The 24,824-nt window shown below is 45.2% G+C and overlaps 2 protein-coding genes across 6 annotated transcripts in view; one reads left to right on the forward strand and one right to left on the reverse strand.

Moving 5' to 3' along the window:
• IFT81 (intraflagellar transport 81) overlaps positions 1-24,824 on the reverse strand; it is a 181,372-nt gene that overhangs the window by 105,199 nt on the left and 51,349 nt on the right. The window lies entirely within an intron of this gene.
• P2RX7 (purinergic receptor P2X 7) overlaps positions 5,465-24,824 on the forward strand; it is a 49,757-nt gene continuing 30,397 nt past the window's right edge. Inside the window, exons 1-3 of the mRNA XM_032431590.1 lie at positions 5,465-7,065; positions 22,415-22,583; positions 23,741-23,809. Coding sequence (XP_032287481.1) covers positions 6,941-7,065; positions 22,415-22,583; positions 23,741-23,809 — 363 coding nt within the window. The 5' untranslated portion in view covers positions 5,465-6,940. The remainder of the gene's footprint in view (positions 7,066-22,414; positions 22,584-23,740; positions 23,810-24,824) is intronic.

The raw sequence follows: 24,824 nt of genomic DNA on the forward strand, positions 1-24,824 counted from the left end.
TCGAACCTCCCACCCCTCTGCCTTGTCTTTCTCTCTCCTCAGGCACATCTGCCTCTTATTTCACACAGAAAATGGATGCCATCTGACTGGGCCAGCCCTCCCTTCCTCACTTACCTGCAACTGTACTCATCTTTTCCTCTATCCCACAGATTTAGTCAGCAGGGCTGTTCAGTAGAACTTTCTACAATGGTGTACATGTTCTGTATCTTCACTGTCCAACACAGTATGAGCCACATGTGGCTACTGAACACTTGAAATATGGTGAATACGAATGAAGAACTGAATTTTAAATTTCATTCAATTTTAATTAATTTAAATGTAAATGGCCACATGTGGTTAGTGTCTACCCTATTAGGCAGCACTGGTTTAGTGTAATTCAAAGAAAAACTGTTTTGAATACCAGGGCACTAGAATCTCTCCTAACTCTGTGAAATCCCTAAGCAGTAGACTCTTGACCAACTTATTATAAGAATTCTGAATGAGATGATGAGAGGCAAGGAAGAGAGGGTCAGAAAGGCAGGTTCACAAGAAATTGCCATGGAGAAATATAGAGGGCGAAAAAAGCACTTGACAGGGTCATGAGATTGAGCCTGGATGCAGTGGGCTCCTCACTCAGCTGGGAGTCTGCTTGAGATTCTCTTCCTCTGCCCCTCCCACATGCATGCACTCTCTCTCCCCACCCCAAAATAAATAAATAAATATTTTTTTAAAAAGACGGGGGGGACGCATAGGTGGCTCAGTTGGTTAAGCATCTGCCTTCGGCTCAGGTCATGATCCCAGGGTCCTGGGATCGAGTCCCGCATTGGGCTCCTTGCTCAGCAGGGAGCCTGCTTCTCCCTCTGCCTGCCTCTGTCTTCTCTCTGACAAATAAATAACATCTTTAAAAAAGACAGGGGGGCATCCAGTTATCTTTGTTTGGATTCTCTACCAAAATGCAAAATGTGCACAACACAAACACAAACAGAATGGTGACTTGCATGTCCCTTTGTGTAGCTGATTTTGCTCACTTTTGATCATTCCATCACATTTCAGTTACACATCTTTTGAAATATAGAAAGTTAGAATACCACATCCTCCTGCCTCCACCGACCTCCTCTAAATGGCAAGCCAAATGCTCTGAGACAATATTTTGAGTAATTTTTCTCCTTTGATTTTAAATGCTTTTGTCATTTGCTAAGTACTCACCTATCTTTGTGTTCAATACTTGACTCCATCGTGTTCCATTAACTTATCTGTCAGTTTCCTCACTAGGGCCCTTGAATTACACAGCTTTGTATCTCTGTTACTATTTCCTGTCTTCACTGGCTTATTCAGGAACCACCTTCCGTTGGCTCCTGGGTACGCACTCCTTCCTCATTTTCCTCTCCTTCCCTGATGCCTCTTAGTCCCCTTGGTGTTGGATCCTTCAAAGATCCACCCTCAGGCCCCCTCCATGTCACTATACCCTCTCCCCGGACAGATCCCCTCCCTGCCTCCACTCTTGCCCCTTCTATCCACTTTCCACCGTGCAGCCAGAGTGATTTTACTAAAGTGTAAATGAGGTCATGCCACAACTCTGCTTACAGATCCACCTATTGCTCTCAGGATAAATTCCTGACTCCTTAACAGCAAGCAGCCACAGGAGGTTGAAATAGACTTGAGTTTCCCCAAAGTGGACCCTGAGACAAGGATTCAGGTGCAAGTAGTTAATTTGGGAGGTGAGGCCAGGAAGGGCAGTGGGGAAGTGAGACAGGGAGGGAAGGCAGCCAATACAGGAAGCGTTGAAGAACAGGTCACTGCTGTAGGCATCTGGGACTCAGTCCCACTAGGGACCTCTGGGAAACTGCCTGGACTGCCTCAGCGCTGTCCCACCTGAGGGCAGAGGATTTAACCTGAGTCTCCCAGCCTAGCAGCCTCTATTCTCTGAGAGTTGCACTTCTTCACTTCTTCCTCCCTCTCCTTACTTTCTTTCCTTCCTTCCCCTTCCCTCCACCCCTTACCCCTCCTCCTCTACTCCCCTCCACCCTCTTTTACAACCCTCCTCCCCAATAGGCCCCCGAAGCCATGTTTCTTCTTGACCCCGCCCACAGCCTTAGGTGATTGGACCAGAGACAGATAGCTAGACCAATCAGATTCACTCTTCTGGGACTCTGGAATTAAGTAGTTGGTCTGTGGTCTCATGTGAACTGTGGCCACCTAATGTGGATGCCATGATGGCCTTGTTTGGTGACATGCCCCCAGAGGAGCAGAGAAGTCCGGTGTTTAGGGAGATGCACAGTGGGTGCAGAGAGAGACAGGCAGAGGCGGGACCACACAGCTTCAGACAAACCGAAAGTGCAACCTAAGCGCAGGACATTATAGTTGCCCTATTAATAAGTTCTTACCACAGGGGCGCCTGGGTGGCTCAGTCATTGGGTGTCTGCCTTTGGCTCGGGTCGGGAATCCAAGGCCCTGGTATCGAGCCCCGCATGGAGCCCCGCATCGCCCCGCATCGGGCTCCCTGCTCAGCGGGGAGCCTGCTTCTCCCTCTCCCACTCCCCCTGCTTGTGTTCCCTCTCTCGCTGTGTCTCTCTCTGTCAAATAAATAAATAAAATCTTAAAAAAATAATAATAATAAGTTCTCACTACGTTTCCTGCACTTGAGTTCTGTAAGACAACAGTGTTTCCTCAAAAAACTACCTTTTCTGCTAAAGAAAGTCACTTGATTTTTCTGACCTGTAACCAGAAACACACACACACCCTTGAGAAGATAAATTCACCCAAGCCCCCAAGCCCCATTCCATTCATGACTTGACTTCATACTTTACGAAGAAACAAAAACCACCATTCTTGACATTCCTCTTTGAACATCTTTGAATGGCTGGAATATTTCCATCTTAACTACCCCTTCCCCCAATCTTCCCTTGACTACACTTCCCGTTAAAAACCACCCTTACCCTCAAGCTGAGTTTAAAGGAAAAGTAGTCCACATCCGTGTCTCTACTCTCTCCCTCGAATCAGTGCCTACATGCACTATTATTTTGCGCGGAAGTGTGCCATTCTGAAGATGTGATTTTAAGTGTCTATGGGATTTTTTTTTTTTTAAGATTTTTGTTTATTTATTTGACAGAGAGAGAGCGAGCGATAGCAGGAACACAAGCAGGGGGAGAGGGAGAAGCAGGCTTCCTGCGGAGCAGGGAGCCCGATGCGGGGCTCGATCCCAGGACCCTGGGATCCTGACCTGAGCCGAAGGCAGACGTTTAACGACTGAGCCACCCAGGCGCCCTTTAAGTGTCTGTGGGATTTTTAGGTCTGGAGGTTCATAGACTCTACAGGTGTGGCGCTCAGAAGGCAGATTTGGTCTGGAGATAATAGATTTTTAAAATCTATCCGTGATTTTTAAAAAGTAATGCATGAGTACGGTAGAAAAACTTCACAGAAAGGTGATAAATAAGTCGCCTGACAAACATTGACAAATCCCCCAGTTCCCTCCCCAGAGACCATCTTATATATCCTTCAGACACAGACAGCTTCACGGACATGGGACCTGTGCAGTTACATAAGGACCCACACATAGAAGGGACCTGAGCTTGATTTAACGCTCTGCTATTGCCATCTTGAAATTCTTAATCTTGAATAAGGGACCCCACATTTTCATTTTGCACTGGGCCCCCAAATTATGTAGTAGGCCTATTTCCAGCTATATTCCATGCATAGTTAAACACATGATATACACATGTACCCCTCTTTCCATCCCCTTTTCTTTTAGCATTTGGTGATTCTTTTTTTTTTTTAATTTTATTTATTCATTTATTTATTTATTTATTAGAGAGTGAGCAGGAGAGAAACAGCATGAGAGGGGAGAGGGTCAGAGGGAGAAGCAGGCTCCCTGCTGAGCCGGGAGCCCGATGTGGGACTCGATCCCAGGACCCTGGGATCATGACCTGAGCCAAAGGCAGTCGCTTAACCAACTGAGCCACCCAGGCGCCCAGCATTTGGTGATTCTTAAAAGAATGTGTGTGGGTGAAATTTCCCAGAGAGAAGATGCAGAAGTTATTACTGCTATTTACCAAATATGTCTGCTTCTTCTGTTTCTGGGCACAGAAGGGGATATATGGTGAGACTGCATTTCCTGGTTCCCTGGTAGTTAGATGGGGTCAAGTGACTAGTGTTGACAAATGAGTTAGGGGCTAAAGGGAGTGCATCATTTCTAGGTCAGAGTGTTTTTTTTTAAAGATTTATTTATTTTTTAAGATTTTATTTATTTATTTGGCACACAGAGAGGGATAGCAAGAGCAGGAACACAAGCAGGGGGAGCAGGAGAAGCAGGCTTCCAGCCTAGCAGGGAGCCCGATGCGGGGCTCGATTCCAGGATCCTGGGATCATGACCTGAGCTGAAGGCAGGCGCTTAACGACTGAGGCACCCAGGCACCCCTATTTATTTATTTTAAAGAGAGAGAGCACACAAGTGTGTGCGTGTGCACGTGAGGGGTGGGGAGAGGGGCAGAGGAAGAGAGAGAGGGATAAAATCTCCATCAGACTCTGGCTGAGCACAGAGCCCCACCCGGGGCTCTATCCCAGGACCTTGAGATCATGACCTGAACTGAAACCAAGAGTTGAAAGCTTAACCAACTGAGCTAGGTGCCCCAAGGTCAGAGGATTTAATATATGTGCTGCCGAAGCGAGCACAAGGTCAGAGGATTTAAATGCCACTGTAAGACCTGCCAGATTTCTCATTCAAGAGTTCAAGATAGTGGCTGTTCCATTAGTTTTGTTTTCTGAGTGACTACGATGAGCAGAGCCTCCTGGGTGATCGATCCATGGTGAATATTTATTGTGGATGAGAAATAAAAGGACATTGTTTTTAAGCCATGAGATTTGGGGGCTGTTTGTTATTGCAACATAACCTGTCTTATCAGGACTGATAGAAATATAAAAAATACTGAGACAGAATTTGCAGGAACTGACACATAAAAGGAGAAGAGTCACAGAAAAGACAAAGAGTCACAGAGGTAAAGATGAGAAACTAGGGGCGCCTGGGTGGCTCAGTCGGTTAAGTGTCTACCTTTGGCTCAGGTCATGATCCCAGGGTTCTGGGATCCAGCACCCCCCCCAACCATCGGGCTCCCTGCTCAGTGGGGAACCTGCTTCTCTCTCTGCCCTTCCCCCCCACTCATGCTCTCTGTCGCATGCACGCCCTATCTCCCTCTCTCAAATAAATAAAATCTTTTTTTTTTTTTAAAGATTTTATTTATTTATTTGACAGAGAGAGAGAGAGCGAGAGAGGGAACACAAGCAGGGGGAGTAGGAGAGGGAGAAGCAGGCTTCCCGCGGAGCAGGGAGCCCGATGCGTGGCTCGATCCCAGGACCCTGGGATCATGACCTGAGCCGGAGGCAGATGCTTAACGACTGAGCCACCCAGGCGCCCCATAAATAAAATCTTAAAAAAAAAAAAAAAAAAAAAGATGAGAAACTAGAAGAAGGGGCCCAGGGGAGTCATGGAAATCAATGGAAGAAATTGCTCAAGAGGTAGGGAGTGGTACATGGTGTTGGTCCAAAAGTTTAAATAGAATAAGGAATAAAACATATCACTAAATATGGCAACTGAGAACTCAGTGGTAAGCTTATTAAGAACAGTATCCATAAAGTGGTGGTAAGAGAAATAGTAGACAGAGGGCTGAGGAAGCAGAGGGAAGGGCATGAGGGATCAGTGTATGCGTTCAGCAGAAAGATCAGGAGCCCTGCCATGTGTACTTATGAGAAGGGCCAAGAAAATTTACATTCAATCTCACCTTCCTTCTGCTCTCCAGTGTCCTGAACCAAGAGCCAGGAGGTAAGGTACTCTAAAATCATAGGTTATCAGAAAATTTGCTATTGGAAAATGCATCAGTAAGAATGAAATATTCCACTTTTGCCTGGAGGATCTAAGTCACCTTGCCACAGAGAAGCGGCCTCAATTTGCACCTTTGGTGCAGAGCTTCAGGTAAAAGGTTTCTAGGCACAACATTCAACACCTGTCTTAGCTTTATTACTTTCAAGGAAGCAGAGCCCTGGGTCCACTTTGCAATCCAGATCTGAGATTGACCATTTTATACCAACCTGCTTTGTTTTGAGCCTATCAAACTCTGCTTTCATTTAAATTTAATCTAGACTCACCATCACCCATAATCCTATGATAACTCTGTCCCTTTGATGATGGTGGTAGCTTCTCTGGCATGAGCTCTTTCTCACTGAATGAGTCAGTAAACCTCATTTTGCTGAATGGCAAGTTTGTTTCTGACAGTCTTAGGCTGACTGGGCTAGGTCAGGGTTGTAACTCTGGGGGCAGGGCAGAGAGCAGATCTCAACGGATCTCAAGGGTCACGCAGGAAATATCCAGCATAGAAGTAAAGTCTTCCTCCCCTCCCAGCAATTCTGATTCCCCCCACCATCTACAGACCAGAGTGCTGTGGGAGGAAGTGTGGAGAGGGAGAAGAGGGAGACCTTCATTCACCCGGCGTTCATAGACATCTGGGGCTGAACAAAGTGTTGTAGAAATGAATCAGTCAGTCTCTGAGTGGGCCTTGAGGCAACAGAAAGATCTAGGCCCTTTATTAAGGCACAATGGAAGCACTGGGTCTCCTGACATTTGAAGGGCTGCCCCTTTCCCCCAACTGAAAGGAGTCCAAAAAAGTGAAAGGAAAAAGGGGATAAGGGAGAATGCTAAAAATGCCCTTCCTTTGAACACCATCTTTGTGCAGGCATCTGGGGGAGGCAGGCTGGAGCAGAGTCATCTGCCAGCCAGGCCTGTAGGACTTCCCTTCTCTTGTTTATCCCCAGCCACAACTGGGTTAGCTGCCAGGGCCCGCCCCCACTGTGCCCTCACTGGAGGAACTCAAACATAAAGGCTCCTGCTAAGAATCAGTTTCATTTTCCGGTGCTGTGATTGGTCTGGGAGGGTTGAGCCCTGGTCGAGACCCTAACGGAGAGGGAGCCTCTCACCATGTCAGCCTGTTGCAGCTGGAAAGATGTTTTCCAGTATGAGACAAACAAAGTCCTCCAGATCCAGAGCATGCATTACGGCGCCATTAAGTGGGTCTTCCACGTGCTGGTCCTTTGCTACATCGGGTAAGTGGGGTGTGGGGAGAACCCCAAATGTCTGCAGTAGTTGACAGCACAAAAATCCCCAAGTTACAGCTTCTGGTGCTTATCCTGAATTCCACGTGGTTTTAAATCTGAGACTTTTTTTCTCATAGCAATTTGGGGCTGGAGGTGCCGGGGCCGGGGGGGGGGGTGTTGGGGGGATGCAGCTGCAGGCGGGGGGAAACAGTGCCAGTCTGCTGCGGAAAGAAGCCACAAGAGGCAAAGCGACACTTTGGGTTCTACCCCAGGCCTGCCAAGGTGAGCTGGGTGGGGCATGCCTGGGGAAAGTAGAAACAGGGCAACACCCTGGATTCCGTGGGAGGAGGCAAGGATTCAGAGCACACCTGGTGATAATCCTGGCATCTGTCTGAATCATCACCGCTTAGGGGAGGAATTGGATCAGACGCGTCAAGGTAACTTTAGGTCCTCTCTAGTGTCAGGAAGGCCCCCTCTTGCTCTTTTTCATTTTTGTTTCTTAACAGCTTATTGAGATATAATTCACACACTATACAACTCACTCATTTGAAGTGTACAATTTAGGGGCACCTGGATGGCTCAGTCGGTTAAGCATCCAACTCTTGATTTTGGCTCAGGTCATGATCTCAGGGTCGTGGGATTAAGCTCCATGTCAGCTCTGCGCTCAGCGTGGAATCTGCTTGAGATTCTCCCTCTCCCTCTCCCTTTGCCCCTCACCCTGCTCGCGGGCGCACTCTTTCTCAAATAAATAAATAAATAAATCTTTAAAAAAATAAAATGTACAATTTAGTGGGTTTTAGTATTCAAAGTTGTGCAACCATCACCACAATCAATTCTAGAACATTTTCATCACCTCAAAAAGAAACTCCACAGCCCTGAGCCATCACTCCCAATCCTTCTGATCTCCCATAGCTCTGGTGACCAGTGGGTCTACTCTCTGTCTCTGGGATTTGCCTATTCTGGACATGTCATAGAAATGGAATCATGCACTATGTGGTCCTTTGGGTCTGGTTTCTTCCACTCTGCATCATGTTTGCAAGGTGCATCCATGTTGAAACATGTATCTCTACTTCATTCCTCTGTATGGCCAAGTAATATTCCATTGTCTGGATAGACCTTTTTTTGGGGAGGGGGTGGACATTTGGGTTGTTTCCAGTTTGGGGCTATTATGGATAATGGATAATGCTGTTATGAATATGGGTGTATGTGTGTTTGCATGAACATGTTTGCAGTTTTCTTGGGTATTGTACCTACAAGTGAAACTGAAAGATCATTCAGTAACTTTTTTTTTTTTTTTAAGATTTTATTTATGTATTTGAGAGAGAGAGAATGAGAGAGAGCACATGAGAGGGGGGAGGGTCAGAGGGAGAAGCAGACTCCCTGCCGAGCAGGGAGCCCGATGCGGGACTCGATCCAGGGACTCCAGGATCATGACCTGAGCCGAAGGCAGTCGCTTAACCAACTGAGCCACCCAGGTGCCCATCAGTAACTTTATTTTTGACATTTTAAGGAATGACCCATTTTCGGAATGGCTACACCATTTCATATTCCCACCAGCAATGTATGTTCCAATTTCTCCACAAGCTTACCAAACACTTTCTCTTGTCTGTTTTTTTGGATTATGGGCATCCTAGTGAGTGGTTCTCATTGTGGTTTTGATTCACAAATAGTTCCTTAATGGCTAATGCCCCATTGCTCTTTGTGATGATGATGATGATGATGGTGAAAACTTGCATCTCTAAGGTCAGACAGGGTAGTTTACTGGCTAAGGTTAGAGCAGCCTATTTGATAATCCTGGCTGTTTCCTTGGCCAGGTCACTTAACCTCTCTAAGCCTCCCTTTCTGCATCTGTTTGTAGAGTTGTCATAATTAAACAAGAAAAGGCATGGCAAACACTTCTCGATGTCTGGCATAGGGTAAGAGCTCCACAAATAGCAGCTATCTTTAAAAATAATTTTTTTGACTTAAAAATAGAATTACCATATGATCCAGGAATTCCATTACTAGGTATTTACCCAAAGAAAATGAAAATACTCCTTGGAAAAGATACATGCATCCCTATGTTTATTGCAGCATTATTTACAACAGCCAAGATATGGAAGCAACCCAAGTGCCCACTGATAGAGGAATGGATAAAGAAGATGTAGTATATATACAATGGAATATTGCTCAGTCATAAAAAAAGACTGAAATCTTGTCATTTGCGACACCATGGATGGACCTAGAGGGTATAATGCTAAGTGAAATAAGTCAGTCAGAGAAAGACAAATACCATATGATTTCACTCATATGTGGAATTTTAGAAACAAAACAAATGAATGAAGAAAAAAATGGATGTAAACAAAAAAACCAGACTCTTAAATACAGAGAACAAACTGGTGGCTGCCAAAGGGGAGGTGGGTGGGGGGGATGGGTGAAATAGATAAAAGAGATTAAGAGTACACTTATCTTGATGAGCACTGAGAAATGTATAGAATTGCTGAATCATTATATCCTACACCTGAAACTAATATAACACTGTTAATTATACTTGAATAAAAAAAAGAATAAAAAAATAATCTTTTTTAATATAACAGACACTTTCATATACATTCTCTCCTTTGACTGTCAAAGTAACCATGTCCACGCCTGGGATTTGAGATCTGGAAATGTGAATTCAATAATCCTTCACCACTTTGAGCCTTGGTTTCCTCGTCTGTAAAATGGGGACAAAGGTTGTTGTAAGGATTAAATGAGTTATTAAACGCAAAGTTGCTTGAAAAATACCTGGTGTATGGCAAGCCCTCACCAAGTGTTAATTCTTCTTCTTAATAATATTATTAGGATTATCACAATTTGATTCATATGTTTACTATACGACAAACACTAAATAATAAACACATATATTAAATTCTAAAATAAGACACATTACTTGAGCCAGATATCATAGAACTGATGATGAAGAGCATAGTTAGTAAATGCGCCTTTATGTACCAGTACATAGATCATGTGTCACAATTCCAATGTAACAGGTGACGTGATTTCCTGATATTCTTGGCACACAATTTCTTAAAAGCAGATTCTTTTTTTTTTTTTTTAAAGATTTTATTTATTTATTTGAAGAGAGAGACACAGCGAGAGAGGGAACACAAGCAGGGGGAGTGGCACAGGGAGAAGCAGGCTTCCCGCGGAGCAGGGAGCCCGATGCGGGGCTCGATCCCAGGACCCTGGGATCACGACCTGAGCCGAAGGCAGACGCTTAATGACTGAGCCACCCAGGCGCCCCTAAAAGCAGATTCTTATATATAAGAACAGATTATTATGAGAGCATCTTGTAATGATAAATATTTTTCTCTCATATGGTGGAATCTTATCTTCCATGCATTTAACTCCCTCAAATCCAGTAATGCATGTTCCATGGGAGCCTGGAGAGAGCACAGTTTCAACAGGGCAATGACCGAGCGAATGTGTGCCCCAGACCAGGCATGAGATGGGGTATCTAAGTTGGGGATCCTTGTCAGTCTGTTCCCAATGCTTTCGATGGAGTGACCATCTTACCACCCTACCTGTGAATCTAGATACATACTCTCCACCCTACATGCCCCCTAAAATAAACCACCTCTTTCATCTTCACCTGGAGCAAAACTGGAAAAACAGCAACTTGTTCCAGAACTGGAGGAAAAAAATAGGCTCTGATGGACTTGTTGGAAGGTAGAAGGTCTGTTTGCTGCGCCTTGTGGACAACTGAAGGTTTTACCAAAGGCGGCATTGACAAGACATGATTTTTACCTGAAGCACTGACTTTAGAAGGTAACTCCTATGTAAATGCTACTCCATTTTTTTTATATTTTAAAAGATAAAGTTAAAGAAAAACTATTGCCAGGTTTGTTTTTTCCCTCTGTGTTAATGGAATATCTATTTACATCCCACTGAATGGAGTCCCATAGACCACAGCTTGGGAAATGCTGCCTTAAGTTGTACTGTGAGGCCTCAAGTTGATAAAACTGCAACTTGGCCATTTGTAAAAAGGGTAGACCCATGGTGCACAGGGATTAGGTGTGGTAGTTTGCACCAAATAGGACTGGTACCGACCACAGGTTGGAAGTCCAGACAGGCTCAGGTAATATTCAAGATATGTAGCAGCAGGTGGTGGGTTCTAGCCATGAAGTCCTCAGTTCAGAGCCTGTCCATACTAGGGTTGCAAAGGCAAAGAGCCAGGATAATGAAGTAAGACAGGGCTTCAGTTATTGAGACTGGGGTACAAGGAAGGGGCTGTCAATAGAAGAAATAAGACAAGAGGCTGGTTAGCTTCTCATAGTCCCTCAAAGTTCAGATAGGACTCAAAGGCAGGGGCTGCAGCTATATGCAGGGTAGAGTGGTTCCAGCTTCCAGGGTTACAGGATGCTGAATAGGCCTGTGCTGGTCAGAATTGCTTGGATAGTAAGTGACAGAGACCTAACTCAAGTTAGGCACCAAGCCACACAGTGGAAGAGATGGAGCTGCCCTCAGACATGGATGGTTATAAAAGCTCAAACTATGTCATCGGGTTGGGTCTTTCTCCCCCACATCGTGGCTCTATTTGGCTTTGTTCTTGAATAGGCTCTCTATGTAGCAAGATGCCACACTCATATCATCAGTAACTCCAGAGGAACAGGCAAGCCTTTTCTGATAGCTGTGGCATGAAAGTCCCAGTAAAGTCTCTGGTTGGTAGAGCTTGAATTACATATCCACTCCTGAACCAATCCTCGTGGCTGGGGGCATGGTGTCCCCTGATTGGCCAATCCTGAGTCATGTGCTCACTCCTGTGGCAGGAAGTAGGGACAGGGTGCAGGGCTCAAGGAGCCCAATCTGAACCACATCCAGTGACTTTACCTTAGGAAAGAAGAATACTGTTGCCAGAAGAAATGGGAAAAGAAAGGGGGGGTGGGGCAAAGGAAAAACATCCATTACAGGGTCTTTCCAAAAGCCAGAAATTCCAGAGACTTCTGAAGTCTACTGCTCTATCCTTGGCTTGTTTCAGCCCTGCACCTAGGCTGTGGAGACTCTGCTCCAGGTTATTGCCAGGGCAGGGTCCTTGGTATTCTCAACAGAGATTTCCTCTGAGAATCAGCTCCTAGAATTCCACAGGGTTTTCCAATCCATGATTATGTTTTGTCCTCTGGTCTCAATGAGGTGGGAAGAATGGGATAATGATGATTATACTCCCAGGAAAACTAATTGAAAAAACCTGAATGACAATAAAAATAACTTCCTTATACAGTTGGCTTTATTTATATCATCTCAATTGATATGCTGGGACGTAAGTGTTCTTTTCATTATTGCACAGATAAGGAAAGAAAAGCTATGAAAGATGGAGTTAATTTCTAAAAGATCATCCAGGTAGAAAGTGTGTTTCAAAAAGGATTCAAATCCAAAACCAATCCAATGCTCTTAACCCAGAAAGCACACTACTGAAGGGTAACTGGGCAGACTGTGAAAGCCTGAGTACTAGGCCTCCTCAATCCCTGGCCAATCAATCCTTCTTCCTTCTTCACCACGAACTTTGTCTTTCTGGGTTGGCCTGGGCAAGTGCAGGACAGGGAGGGAGGCAAATGAGGATCCCATAAGCTTACCCTTTTCTATTGTTCATTCATTCTCCCAAATAAATTTTAGACTATATACTATAAGTCAGGCACTGTTCATGGCTCTAGAGATTATAACAGTGAGTGAAACAAAGTTCCTACAACTCATGGGGTTATATGCCAGTGGAGGAGAGAGATATGATACAAAAAAAGCAAAAAAAGACATAATAAAATATCTGATGGTGATAAATGCTATGAAGAGTAATAAAGCAGAGAACAGAGAATGATAATGGGCAAATGTGAGTGCGTGTGGGATAGAGACATTTGGGCTGAGCTCTGCATGAAGGGAGGGAACAAGACATGAAGTATCTAGGAGAAGAGTATTTCTGGTGAAGGGAACAGCAAGTACAAAGGCCCTGAGGTAGAGACTTGATAGGGCGTTCAAGGAAAAGCAAGGTCAGTATGGCTGGAGCAGAGGAAACAAGTTAGTGAATGAGAGGAAGGGCATGAACTGGAGAGATAACACTGGTAGGGGAGGAAGGGCTGATCATTCAGGGCCTTGGAGGCCACTCTGAGTACTCTGGATTTTATTCTGAGTGAGTTGAGAAGCCGTAGGAGGATTTTAAGCAGAGAAGTAAAAGATATTTTCATTTTCTTGGGAAGATTTCCCTCCTCCTTGGAGACCAGCCCTCTCAGAAGATTTTCCAGTGCATACAGAAGAGTAGGGAAGATTGAGAGAAAAACAGGAGAACAAACTCCACTCAAACTGCTTCTTCTCCCTTACCCAGTCAACCTCTACTCAGGCTAACAGAAAGCACCATGGAGACGGTGCTGTTGTGCTGGTTTGTGGCTGTTAAATGTAATTCCTGGCTGGCTGCCTGTTTCATGGGAGGGTTGCCACACACCTCCCTGTGAGATTGGGCCTTTTCCCCGACTAAGTGGAAGTGAGTCCACCACAGAGATGGGAGGGGACACCAGAGGCCGGGGAGGGGCAAATCCAACCCAGGCATGGACCCCCTATGGCTCCTGCCACTTGAGGGCAACAGAAACATGAAAAGATTTGCCACATTCTCATCCTACCCTGAACTCCTGGGTGATGTGATAGAGATGGGGGGTCCAGAGAAAACCCACTTCAGGAGGAGACTGCTTCTAGGAAGAGGAGAATCCAGCTACCTGATTCAAGGGACCGAAAGAACAGCGAATGCACATATCTGAAAGCAAAAAAGAGGAGCAGCCCGAAGGACAGCATGTTCCAGAAGCTGGTGAGAGAGGAGGGAGGAGCAGGGGCCAAGGGCAGAGAGGTAGGCAAGGGCCAGACCACGGGAAGAGTTGGAATTTGTTCCTCAGGGCCATGGGAAGCCGCTGACAGGGTTTACAGAGGGGATTGCAACCATTTGATTCCTGTTTCTAAAAGTGCTCTCGGGCCTCTGTGCAGAAGGCAGATGATAGGGGGCAAGAGTGATGTGAGGAGGGCAGTGAGAGGGGCGCCAACATCTCAAACGCCCAGATGACAGAGGCGGTGAACCGGATGATAACAGGATAGCACAGGTGGACAGAAGTGGGCAAGACAGGGATAAGTTTTGGAGGCAGAACTCACAGATTTGCTAGGAGGGGGAAGATGACTCGGGGTTCCCAGGTGGATGAGGATGCCTTTACTGACAGGAGGAAGACTGAGGGGCAGCAAACTTGTCGACCAACAGCATTGTCAGCCATGTCAAGCAAGCAAACAACTACTACCATCTATCGGCATCCCTCCATTAATGTCTACACTAAAACATTAAGAAAGCTGGAGGCACACAGTCTACTGAAATGGTCGTTTCAAATGAATAAATTTAGCTTTATGGAGAGCTTGCCTGGTTGTCCTGGTTTTCTCATTTCACCCTGGAAACCGAGGTTTCTCTGTGGACCAGTTCTCACACACGCACGGGCTTCTAGGCACCACCACTCCAGCCCAGCCTCCCACCCAGGGCAGGAACCTCCCAGCCCTCCTGGGTTTTTAATACAGTGCTGAAAAGAGGAACGATGGATTATTCACAGAGCAGCACGCATCAGCTGGCTGACGTGCAAGATGCCAAGAAGGGGAGGCAAAGGTGGGACAGGAGAAGCCAGCAAGGATCATATTATGAACAGCCTTGAACTTCATCCTGAGGACACTGAGAAAGCACGGAGAGTCTTCCCCACCCTGCCACCAACATTTCATTATGAAAAATTTCAACCATATAGATTTGCCTTTTCTAGACAATATTTCTTCTCAAACTCAGCAGAGCGGATTCTGTTTAGAACCAGATACCCTGCCCAGTATAATACTAACATCTCCTTATTACAGAAAAAGAAACAATGACCCAGAGAAATTAAGTAACTTAACACACGGCCACGTAGCTAGTAAGTGGTAGAGCCGAGACTGAACCCAAGCTTCTCACTCCAGAGCCCAAACTTTTACTACTAAATCACATAGAATATGGAGGAGACAGGAGCACAAATGGAGGCAGGGAGACCATTCAGGAGGCTACTGGGTGGTCCAGGTGAGAGGTGATGGTGACCTGGACTGACAGTGGTAGAGGAGAGAAGTAGATGAATAGCATTAGGAAGATAAAACAAGGTTTGCCAATTGAATGGTTGAGGGGTAATGAGGAAAGGGATGCTAAGGAATGTTTCTGGATTGGGCAACTGATGTGTGGTGGGAGAACTTATTGGGATAGGAATGGGGGGGAGCCCATCTGGGGTGGAAGATGAGTTCAGAACTGAAGGCATTGAGTTTGTCATGTATATGGGACATACAAATTTAGATGCTTAGTAGATAGATAGATAGGTGAATCTGGAACTAGAGATAGAGCTTTTTATATCACCAGCGTATAGACGGTAACTAGAACCATGGAAGTAGCTACAATTGACCAGAAAGCGCAGATGTAAATGAGAAGGCAAGGAGGGCTTAGAACAGACCCCTGAAGAATGCTAACATTTAAGTGATGGGGAGCACAGAAGTTCCTGAAGGATTCTCAGATGGGTGGCCATGAAGATCCAAAGAAAGTCAGGAGAATGTGGGTTCCAGGAAGCTAAGGGAAGAAGGGGAAAGGGTTGCATGGTCATTGGGGTCAAATGCTGCTGAGAGTTTTATGAAGATCAGATCTGTAGTATGTCTATCAGATGTAGCAAGGATGACGTTGCTGTTTACTTGGCAAGAGAGGCTTTAGAGAAGTGGTGGAGAGGGAGCCAGACTGGAGTGGGCGGAGGAGTGAATGGAGATGCAGAAAGGGATGTGGTGACTCACTCTTTCAAGGGACTTGGCTACAAAGGAGAAGAGAGGCACTGAGTGGTGGTGGTAGGAGAAGAATGTGGGGTCAGGAGAGGGTTTATTTTTAAGGTGGGAAATGATGTCGGAATGTAGATGAAAAGGAGATCAGAGAAAGGGAGATGATGAGATAAATGAAAATCACCACCACCACCACCATCATCATCATCATCATCTGTCACCAACTAGCAACCACAAAGAAAGCTTATTCTTTTCTGGGACTAACCATTAGACATTTCTTCCTTACACTGAGCCCAAATCAGTCTCCCTGTATTCTACCCTTTAGTCAGAGTTCTGCCCTGTGATCTCTCTTGTAGTTGACACTCTTCAAATGGCTGTAACCTGCTACTGCATTTTTCCTTTACTATCTCAGCCAAGCCCACACAACCACACTCTTGTTTTGTCAAGGCTCTCTTAAAAGTGGTGCATGCACTCTTGCTTTGCTGGTGGAAGCATGAAATGGCTCAACTTTTTGTGGTTTGGCAAAATGAATTGAAATATGAGATGTATACATCCTTTAACACAGAAATGTATCTTAGGGTGTGAAATTTATCTTTGGTGTGAAAAGATTCTTTTGCAAGTACATGCCTGGCGACATGAGAGAGGAGGGAGGAGAGGCAATGAAGCATAGTGCTGAAGAGAACAGACTGAGCCTCCATGGTGAAAGACTGAACGTTTACCCCCCGAAAATCAAGAACAAGACAAGGATGCCTGTTTTCACTGCTGCTATTCAACATTGTAATGGAAGTTCTAGCCAGAGCAATTAGGCAAGAAAAAGAAATACAAGCCATCCAAATTGGAAAGGAAGAAGTAAAACACCACTCAGATAATATGATCCTATATATGGAGAATCCAAAAGAAGTCACAAAAAGCAATTAAAGTTAATAAACCAATTCATTAAAGTTTTGAGGTACAAGATCAACACATAAAAATCAGTTGTGTTTCGGGGCGTCTGGGTGGCTCAGTCGTTAAGCGTCTGCCTTCGGCTCAGGTCATGATCCCAGGGTCCTGGGATCGAGCCCCACATCGGGCTCCCTGCTCTGCGGGAAGCCTGCTTCTCCCTCTCCCACTCCCCCTGCTTGTGTTCCCTGTGTCTCTCTTTGTCAAATAAATAAATAAAATCTTTAAAAAAAAAAAAAAATCAGTTGTGTTTCTGTACACCAGCAAGAGGAAATTAAAAAAGGAAATTAAGAAAATAATTGCATTTATAATAGCATCCAAAAGAGCATAAGCTGTGGGGCCAGTGTTGTTACTCTGTGTCTTAGTCTGTTGGGGCCACTATAACAAAATACCACAGATGGAATGGCTTATAAACAACAGAAATGTGCTTTTCACAGTTCTGGAGGCTGGGAATTCTAAGATCAAGGTGCTGGCAGATAAGGTGAGTATGCACTTCCTGGTTCATAGACAGCCATTGTTTTGCTGTGCCCTCACATAGAAGGGGCAAGGAGTTTCTGGAAACTCTTTTATAAGGGCATTAATCCCTTCAGCCCTCATGACCTAATTACTTCCCGAAGGCCTCACCTCCTAACGCCATCACACTAGGGGTTAGGTTTCAACATTTGAATTTTAAGGAGTCACAAACATTCAGTCCATAGCACTATGTGAACGTAGGCTCGCTTTGTCTGTACCACAGTTTGCTCAGATATAAGGTGGGGATAATACCAGGACCTTCCTTACAGGGCTGTTTTGGGAGAGGTGAGAAATGAAAGAGTTAATATATATTATTAACATATGCTTAAAAGAGTGCTTGGCACACAGTAAGAGCTATATCAGGGTTACCAAAAAAATGTTTACAATTGGAAAAACTGAGCAAAACTTCTAGTTAAATATCCACCAGGAAGAGACAGGGGGCAAATTAGCACAACTCGCCTCTTAGGTTGAACTATATGGAATTGCCAATATCTACTCCTTTGGTCTAAAAAATGAGCAATTTCATATGTTCCAATCTAAACACTAGAATGCTCTGTAACCATTAAAAGTCATTCCATATCATAGATCTATCTTTATCATAATGTTTATCACTACTGTTGTGGAAAGATTTAATAATATATTATTGAGTAAAAACAGCAAGTTACATAAAGCATGTAGAGTGTGGCCATGTTTGGGTGTCAAGGTGTGGGCATAAAGAGATACCTGGAAGGGGCGCCTGGGTGGCTCAGTCGTTAAGCGTCTGCCTTCAGCTCAGGTCATGATCCCGGGATCCTGGGATCAAGCCCCACATCGGGCTCCCTTCTCCGCGGGAAGCCCGCTTCTCCCTCTCCCACTCCCCCTGCTTGTGTTCCCTCTCTCGCTGTCTCTCTCTGTCGAATAAATAAATAAAATCTTAAAAAAAAAAAAAAAAAAGAGATACCTGGAAGATACTCTGTTTCAACAGCAGTAACCTCTGGGAGGGAGAATGTTAGAAGCTCTTCATATTCTTTGTGCAGTTCTGTGAAATTTACACTTTTACAACAATTAAAGGGGTTTTCTTGAAAAATGTGGCTCATAAAACCCAAACACAGGGCTGCCTAATGTGGCCATAGGCCATTGTCTTACCACCACCCAAGAGTGAAATATTCTACTTCTTTCACTGAAGCTTAAGATAACACTACTTGTTTGTTTTGTCGTTTTGTTTTCTTCTGGAAGATATAACATAATGTTGGTTCATGTGGGCTCAGGATTATCTAAAAATTTCGGGCCTCTAACAAAAACTTCTGCCACCTTGGGTGGGCTCTTGTTTGTACTGGCATAACTGAGTTTTTTAGTTCAAGGTCAGGATTTTACATGTATCTATTATTTTTCCTCTAGTTGATAAACGTTAACTAATAGATTAAGATTCACTCTCTGTTCTCCATGTAGTTGAATGTGTAGAAAGTATTGTATTCTGGAATACAAGTTCTTTGAATGAGAGAGAGCATTTGGGAAGCATTATAAGGACGGGTTTTCCAGAAGCGTTGGCTGATGGAAAAGAAATGCAATAGCCAAAGGAAATTGAAGTGAAGATGATGTCTTAGTTAAGCCGTGGGTAATAAGGAACTGAAACTCCTTCACTCTAGCTCAGGAAAAGGTGGGGTAGGGTGAAGCCTGGGGGGGGGGGGGGGGGCTCTTATAAAGCTAGAACAGGCCAACTATATTGGGTAGGCTGAATAATGGCCCACAAAAGATTTCCACTCCCAATCCCCAGGACCTATGAATCTGTATGGGCAAAAGGAACTTTGCAGATGTGATTGAGTTCAAGGTCTTGAGATGGGGAGATTATTCTTGATTATCTGAGTGTCCCCAATGTAATCACAAGAGTCCTCAAAAGAGGGAAGCAAGAGGGTCAAAGTTAGAAAAAGAAGATATGACAATGGGAGCTGAGGTTGGAGTGACGTGGCTGGGAGCCCAGGAATGCCAAGACAGCTTCTAGAAGCTGGAAAAGGTAAGGAACAGATTCTCTCGTGGAGCCTCCAGCCCTCCGGGAGCCACCTTGATTTCAGCCCCATAAGACCAATTTTAGGTATCTGGCCCCCAGAACTAAGAGAATAAATTTGCATGAAGACACTACGTTTGTGGTAATTTGTTACAGGAGCAATGGAAAACTAATACAATCGGTACTAACTTGCCTTGGGGGTGCAGGCTCCCCTCCACTTTCTTCTCAGTGCATCTCTTGCTGTCCTTGGCCCCTTGCGGACCTCACCCCACTGCTGAGTGGGGCAGGGATGGAAATAATTGGATTCTTCTCTTGGGGTTATAAATACAGAAAGCAGAGGCTGTGGGCTCAACTTCTCCATGAGGTACAGAGGACAGTGTCCAGGGCCCACAGTTCCTTTAGGCACCAAGAAAATGTTGGCCTTGAGGTAAGTGTCAGTTACCCAGATTTGAGGGTGGTTCACTTTCAGATCCCATCCTTTCGATTTAGAGTTACCTTTACTCAGTGAGCCCAGGCGCTGTGAGGGAGGGTCAGGCTTTGCTGAGCTGTGCTTCCCGGCCTGAGGCCCTTTGAGGGCTCTCTCACCATGCTGGCATGGGTCCGGGGCCCCCTGAGGTGCCAATAAGAGAAAGCCCTTCATATTCAGAGTGTGCAGGTCCTCTTCATGGTGGGCACCTTCATCTACACCTGTTGAGTCGGTGCTGTGTGCAAGCCTCAGAGCTCCACAGCTGAGCTCATTCTCTGTCCTTCGCTCCTCCCCATCCCTCTGCAGCCCCCCTCTGAGGCCAGACCTGCCTGTGAGTGCCCACTTCCCCTCACATTAGTCCTCTTCCGACCTCCCCAGGCTCAGCAGCTTTCCATCCCACCATCTCTTTCTCCCCATCCTACAAGGCATCAGTAAGCCCCCAGCTCCTTCCTGCCCATGCACCAGAGGGACCAGTGGGTTTTTGGTCTTCAGCATGCACAGAATTGTAGCTTCTTCGAGCTGAAAGTTCACAGGGATCAGAGAGCCAGGCAGCTGTCCCCTTGTTCAGGGACTACACCAATGGCCAGAGGTGACATGGCTTGTCTGAGTCTTAGGGACAGTCGTTAGGGCAGGATACCATCAACTCTTTTCCTCTTTTTTTCCTTTGATGCAGCTCTTGTATGATAGGTTCATTATCATACAAAGACAAGTTTTCTGACTTATGAGAGGGTTGGATTCTGTTACAGCTGATCTATAATATGTTGTGTGCCTGAAATGAATATGACAGATTCAAATCGAGCTTCCCAAATGGTGGGCCAAACTAACCCAGTGTTATTCTGGGAGAATGTCGCCATGTCTGACATGGAAACACTGCACAGACCATGTTCACATTGTTACGCTAGGCTGAAATACGCTGTCGAACAAGTATTATATTTGTCTATGGAACTGTATGTCATAGCTCCTTCTCATATATGCTGATTGGACCTAAAATCTGGATCTCTAGCTCCAAAGTCCTTCTTGATGAGATTTCTTTTTTCTTTTATTTTCCTTAGGATTTTATTTTTGGGTAATCTCTACACCCAACATGGGGCTCGAACTCACAACCCCAAGATCCAGAACTGCACACACTCCACCAACTGAGCCGGCCAGGCACCCCTGGTGAACTTTCTCTTTTAATGAATGGTATATAAATACTAAAATATATTGACAATAATATAGTAAACACCCATGTACCACCATCCAATTTAAGAAATAAAATATTATTAATCCAGTTTTAGCTCCCTGCAGACCCCACCTGGATCCCACTCTCTTTCCTCTCCTCTTATAAACACCATCCTGAATTTGGTATTTGTCATTCTGTGTTTGTTTTTATATTTCTACAACATACGTCTATAGCTAAAAAACATTTTTTCCTTTTTTTATTGGGGTGAGATTCATATCACATGAAATAACCATTGTAAAGTGATCAAATCAGTGGCATTTAATAATACATTGTTGTATATCCACCACCTCTATCTAGTTCCAAAACATTTTCACCACTCCAAAGGGAAACCACACGCGTCCATAGTCACTCTAGCTCCCCAGCCCCGGGCACCCATCAGTCAACTCTCTGTCGCTATGGATTTACCTATTCTGGATTATTTCACATAAATAGAATCATACAACATGTGACCTTTTGTATTTGTCTTCTTTTCCTTCGCATAATGTTTTCGAGGTTCCTACACAGTATAGCATGTCTCAGTACTTTATTCCTTTTTATAGCTGAATAATATTTCATCACACAGGTAGACCACATTTTGTTATCTATTTGTCTACTGCTGAATATGTGGGCTGTGTCCGTCTTTAGGCTATTATGAATAGTGCTGCTATGAGCACGCGTGGACAGGCATTTGTTTGAATGTAGAATGCTGTTTTGGATTTCTTTAAACTTTACATCATACTGTGGCATATAGGGCTAAGAGGTCTGGCTCTGGGCTAGACGGTAGACCAACTGAGGACCTCAGTTCTGCCACTGACGATCTGTGTTATCTTGGGCAATTTCCTTTACCTCTCAGCCCATTTTCTCATCTATAAAAGCGATGATAACAGTAACCATCTCCTATTGCTGTGAAGATTAAACAGATGACGCATGAAGAGCACTTGGCATGTACTAAGTGCTCGATAAAGGGCAGCTGCTATTATCAATATTAATTATAAACCAGGTGGATGTTTCTGGAAAATAGGTGGCTGACCTGCTTGACACATCCTTAGGCGTTGATGTGTTGCTCAGCCCCAGGACAAAACAGGTGGACCAATCTGGAGCTGGACTCTGGTATTTGAGAAGTTGCCCTGTAAGTCAGGGTCTATATTAGGCAATTTTGGAGACTGACATTGGGGGCAATCATTTCCATCACGTGGTGAGAGCTCATAGCGTGCCAGATATGATGCTGAGGAGTTTGCACACATACCTCATTTCATCCTCACAACCACCTCTGAGGTAGGTACGACGATTCTTCCCACTTTACAGATAAGGAAAATGAGTCACAGAGAAGGCAGGTAGGTAGGCTGCCCAAAGTCACCCAGAAAAGCCAGCATGTGAATGGAGGGAGCCTTTGGAACCTGCATCCAACACCACTACACTGTGCCTCCGTTGAGAAAACCACTTATGCTTTTCTGTGTCTGCCATTTAGCGTTGCTTTGATCAGTGACAAGCGGTACCAAAAGAAAGAGCCTCTTATCAGTTCCGTGCACACCAAGGTGAAAGGGATAGCAGAGGTGAAGGCGGAGATCTTGGAGAATGGAATGAAGAAGACGGTGTCTGGGGTCTTTGACACTGCAGATTACACCTTCCCCTTGCAGGTGAGCTCTTGTCGGCAACTCCCAGGGACTCCTCCCTGGTCGCTGTCACCAGTGCCCTGCCTCCCTCCCCTGGGACCCTGAGCCTCATGTCAGAAAAACACTGGCCCTATTTTAAAAAGCTCTGTGAAAATCCCAACTGAGAAAACCTAAAAATTGCAAAATTGGGTCAAATCCAGCAGCTCAAAGATGATTCTTCGCTTTATCGAGTCCTACGGGGTTTCTCAAAATAGCAGTGTGATCTGGTGCATTTAAAGCACGGTTTGATTCACTCACAACTTGACATATACACAGCTTTGTAGAAGCAGGGCCATCAAGTCAGCAAGGTCTGCCTAGATCCAGAAGGACAAAGAACTTCCTTCCTGGACAGGACTGGCCCTTCTAAATTGTTTGTGTGGAGTTTTATCAACAAAAATGTCTCCAGAAAAAAAACACTCACTCAGATACATTTTTACACAAGGGAAAGGAAAGAGATGACAAAGACAGGAAGGGTGTGGATCACAGGGAGAGGCTATGTGACTGCTTAAATTTGCGAGAAGAGGAAGTAAAAGTAGAATAGTCAAAAAGGAGACTCAAAGTAGGAATGAGAACACCAAAGAACAGATAGGGAGGCTGGAGGGACAAAGGGACACTTTTGCAGCCTCTGGGAGCTGGGGTACTTTGCAAAACCATAAAACCCAGGCCACTATCTGTTTGTTTCTATGGGGTGGGGGGGAGCTGGTTCAGTAAGATCTCCAGCTATTTCCTGGGTTGTGGGCTGCCTTTTGCCCTTTAATTAAAATCCTGGATAATCTGAACAGCGTTCTGATGAAGCCAACACCCCACCGCCCCACCCCCACTCCCCAGGTCTCTTAAGTTTCAATTTAATGGGATTTTATTGTGTCCAAAAAATGACAAGGCTGCTTTTGAGGCTGGAATGGAAAATGAATACTCAATCAGTTTGAATGTCCCTTTGCTCTCCTTTAGCTCAGCAGGGCGGCACATCCAGCTTTGATATTAAGCCCTCAGCACAGTCCAAGTTTCTCCCAGACCTGATTTCTAGAGTGTAGTTTAGAAAGGTGGAAGGTTCGCCCCCAGGCACTGAGCAGGCTGGATGATTATGATTAAGTAGCTCTGCTCTCCAAGGCCTGGCATTTGCCTCCTCTCCTCTTTCTCTGCAGGGGAACTCATTCTTCGTGATGACAAACTTTCTCAAGACAGAAGGCCAACAGCAGGGGTTATGTCCTGACGTAAGGAGGGGACCTGGAGTGGTCGGGCGGGTGAGAAGAGTTGCTGGAGGGGGCACAGGTCAGAGGAAGATGATGGGCAGAGGCCATTTTCACACTACGGTCAGACTCTGGTTCCCCTAAGACCGGCCGTTAAACCTGCTCCCTAGAGCACAGAAAGTCAAATGGGCCTAAACTAGTCATCGCATTTCTCTTTTCCTTCTTCTGTCCTCAGGCCGGAGGCCTAGCTGACCTCATTTTCTGAAGCCAGGAAAAACTGCTGGCTGGCACCCCTTCCTTCCCATTTCCTGCTGAGCCTTCGTGCTTGTGGCTTTGCCCAGTTCTGCTCTCCAGCCCGGGGGCCCTTCCCTGAAAGTGGTACCTGGCTGCCTTGGCATCTGCTTTTTAGAGTTTTATTTTTATTTTTTATTGACATATAACTCATATGCCATAAAGTCCTCCATTTTAAAGTGGAGAAATGAGTGGGTTTTCGTATTTTCACAATGTTGTACCACTACCCCACTACCTAATTCTAGGACATTTTCATCACCCCAAAAAGAAGTCCTGTACCCATGAGCAGTCACTCCCCATTCCCCCCTTCCCTCAGCCTCTGGCAAGCACTGATCTACTTTCTGTCTCTGTGGATTTGCCTATTCTGGGTATTTCGTATCACTGAGATCATACGATATGTGGCATTTTGGGGCTGGCTGCTTTCACTCGGAATCACGTTTTGAAAGGTCATCAGTGTTGTAGCAGGTGTCGGTGCTTCCTTCCTTTTTATGGCCAAATCATATCCATTGTATGAATGCGCTACGCTTTGTTTGTCCTGATGAATATTCGGGTTGTTTCTACTTTTTGGCTACTGTGAATGGTGCTGCTGTGAACATTTGTGTACAAGTTTTGGTGTGGACAGAGGCATTTGCATTTCTGTATCTTAAGAGACACACATTGGGGCGCCTGGGTGGCTCAGTTGGTTAAGCGACTGCCTTCGGCTCAGGTCATGATCCTGGAGTCCCGGGATCGAGTCCCGCATCAGGCT

This window comes from Phoca vitulina, unplaced genomic scaffold (assembly GCF_004348235.1).
Source record: "Phoca vitulina isolate PV1807 unplaced genomic scaffold, GSC_HSeal_1.0 scaffold46, whole genome shotgun sequence".
Taxonomy (NCBI): domain Eukaryota; kingdom Metazoa; phylum Chordata; class Mammalia; order Carnivora; family Phocidae; genus Phoca; species Phoca vitulina.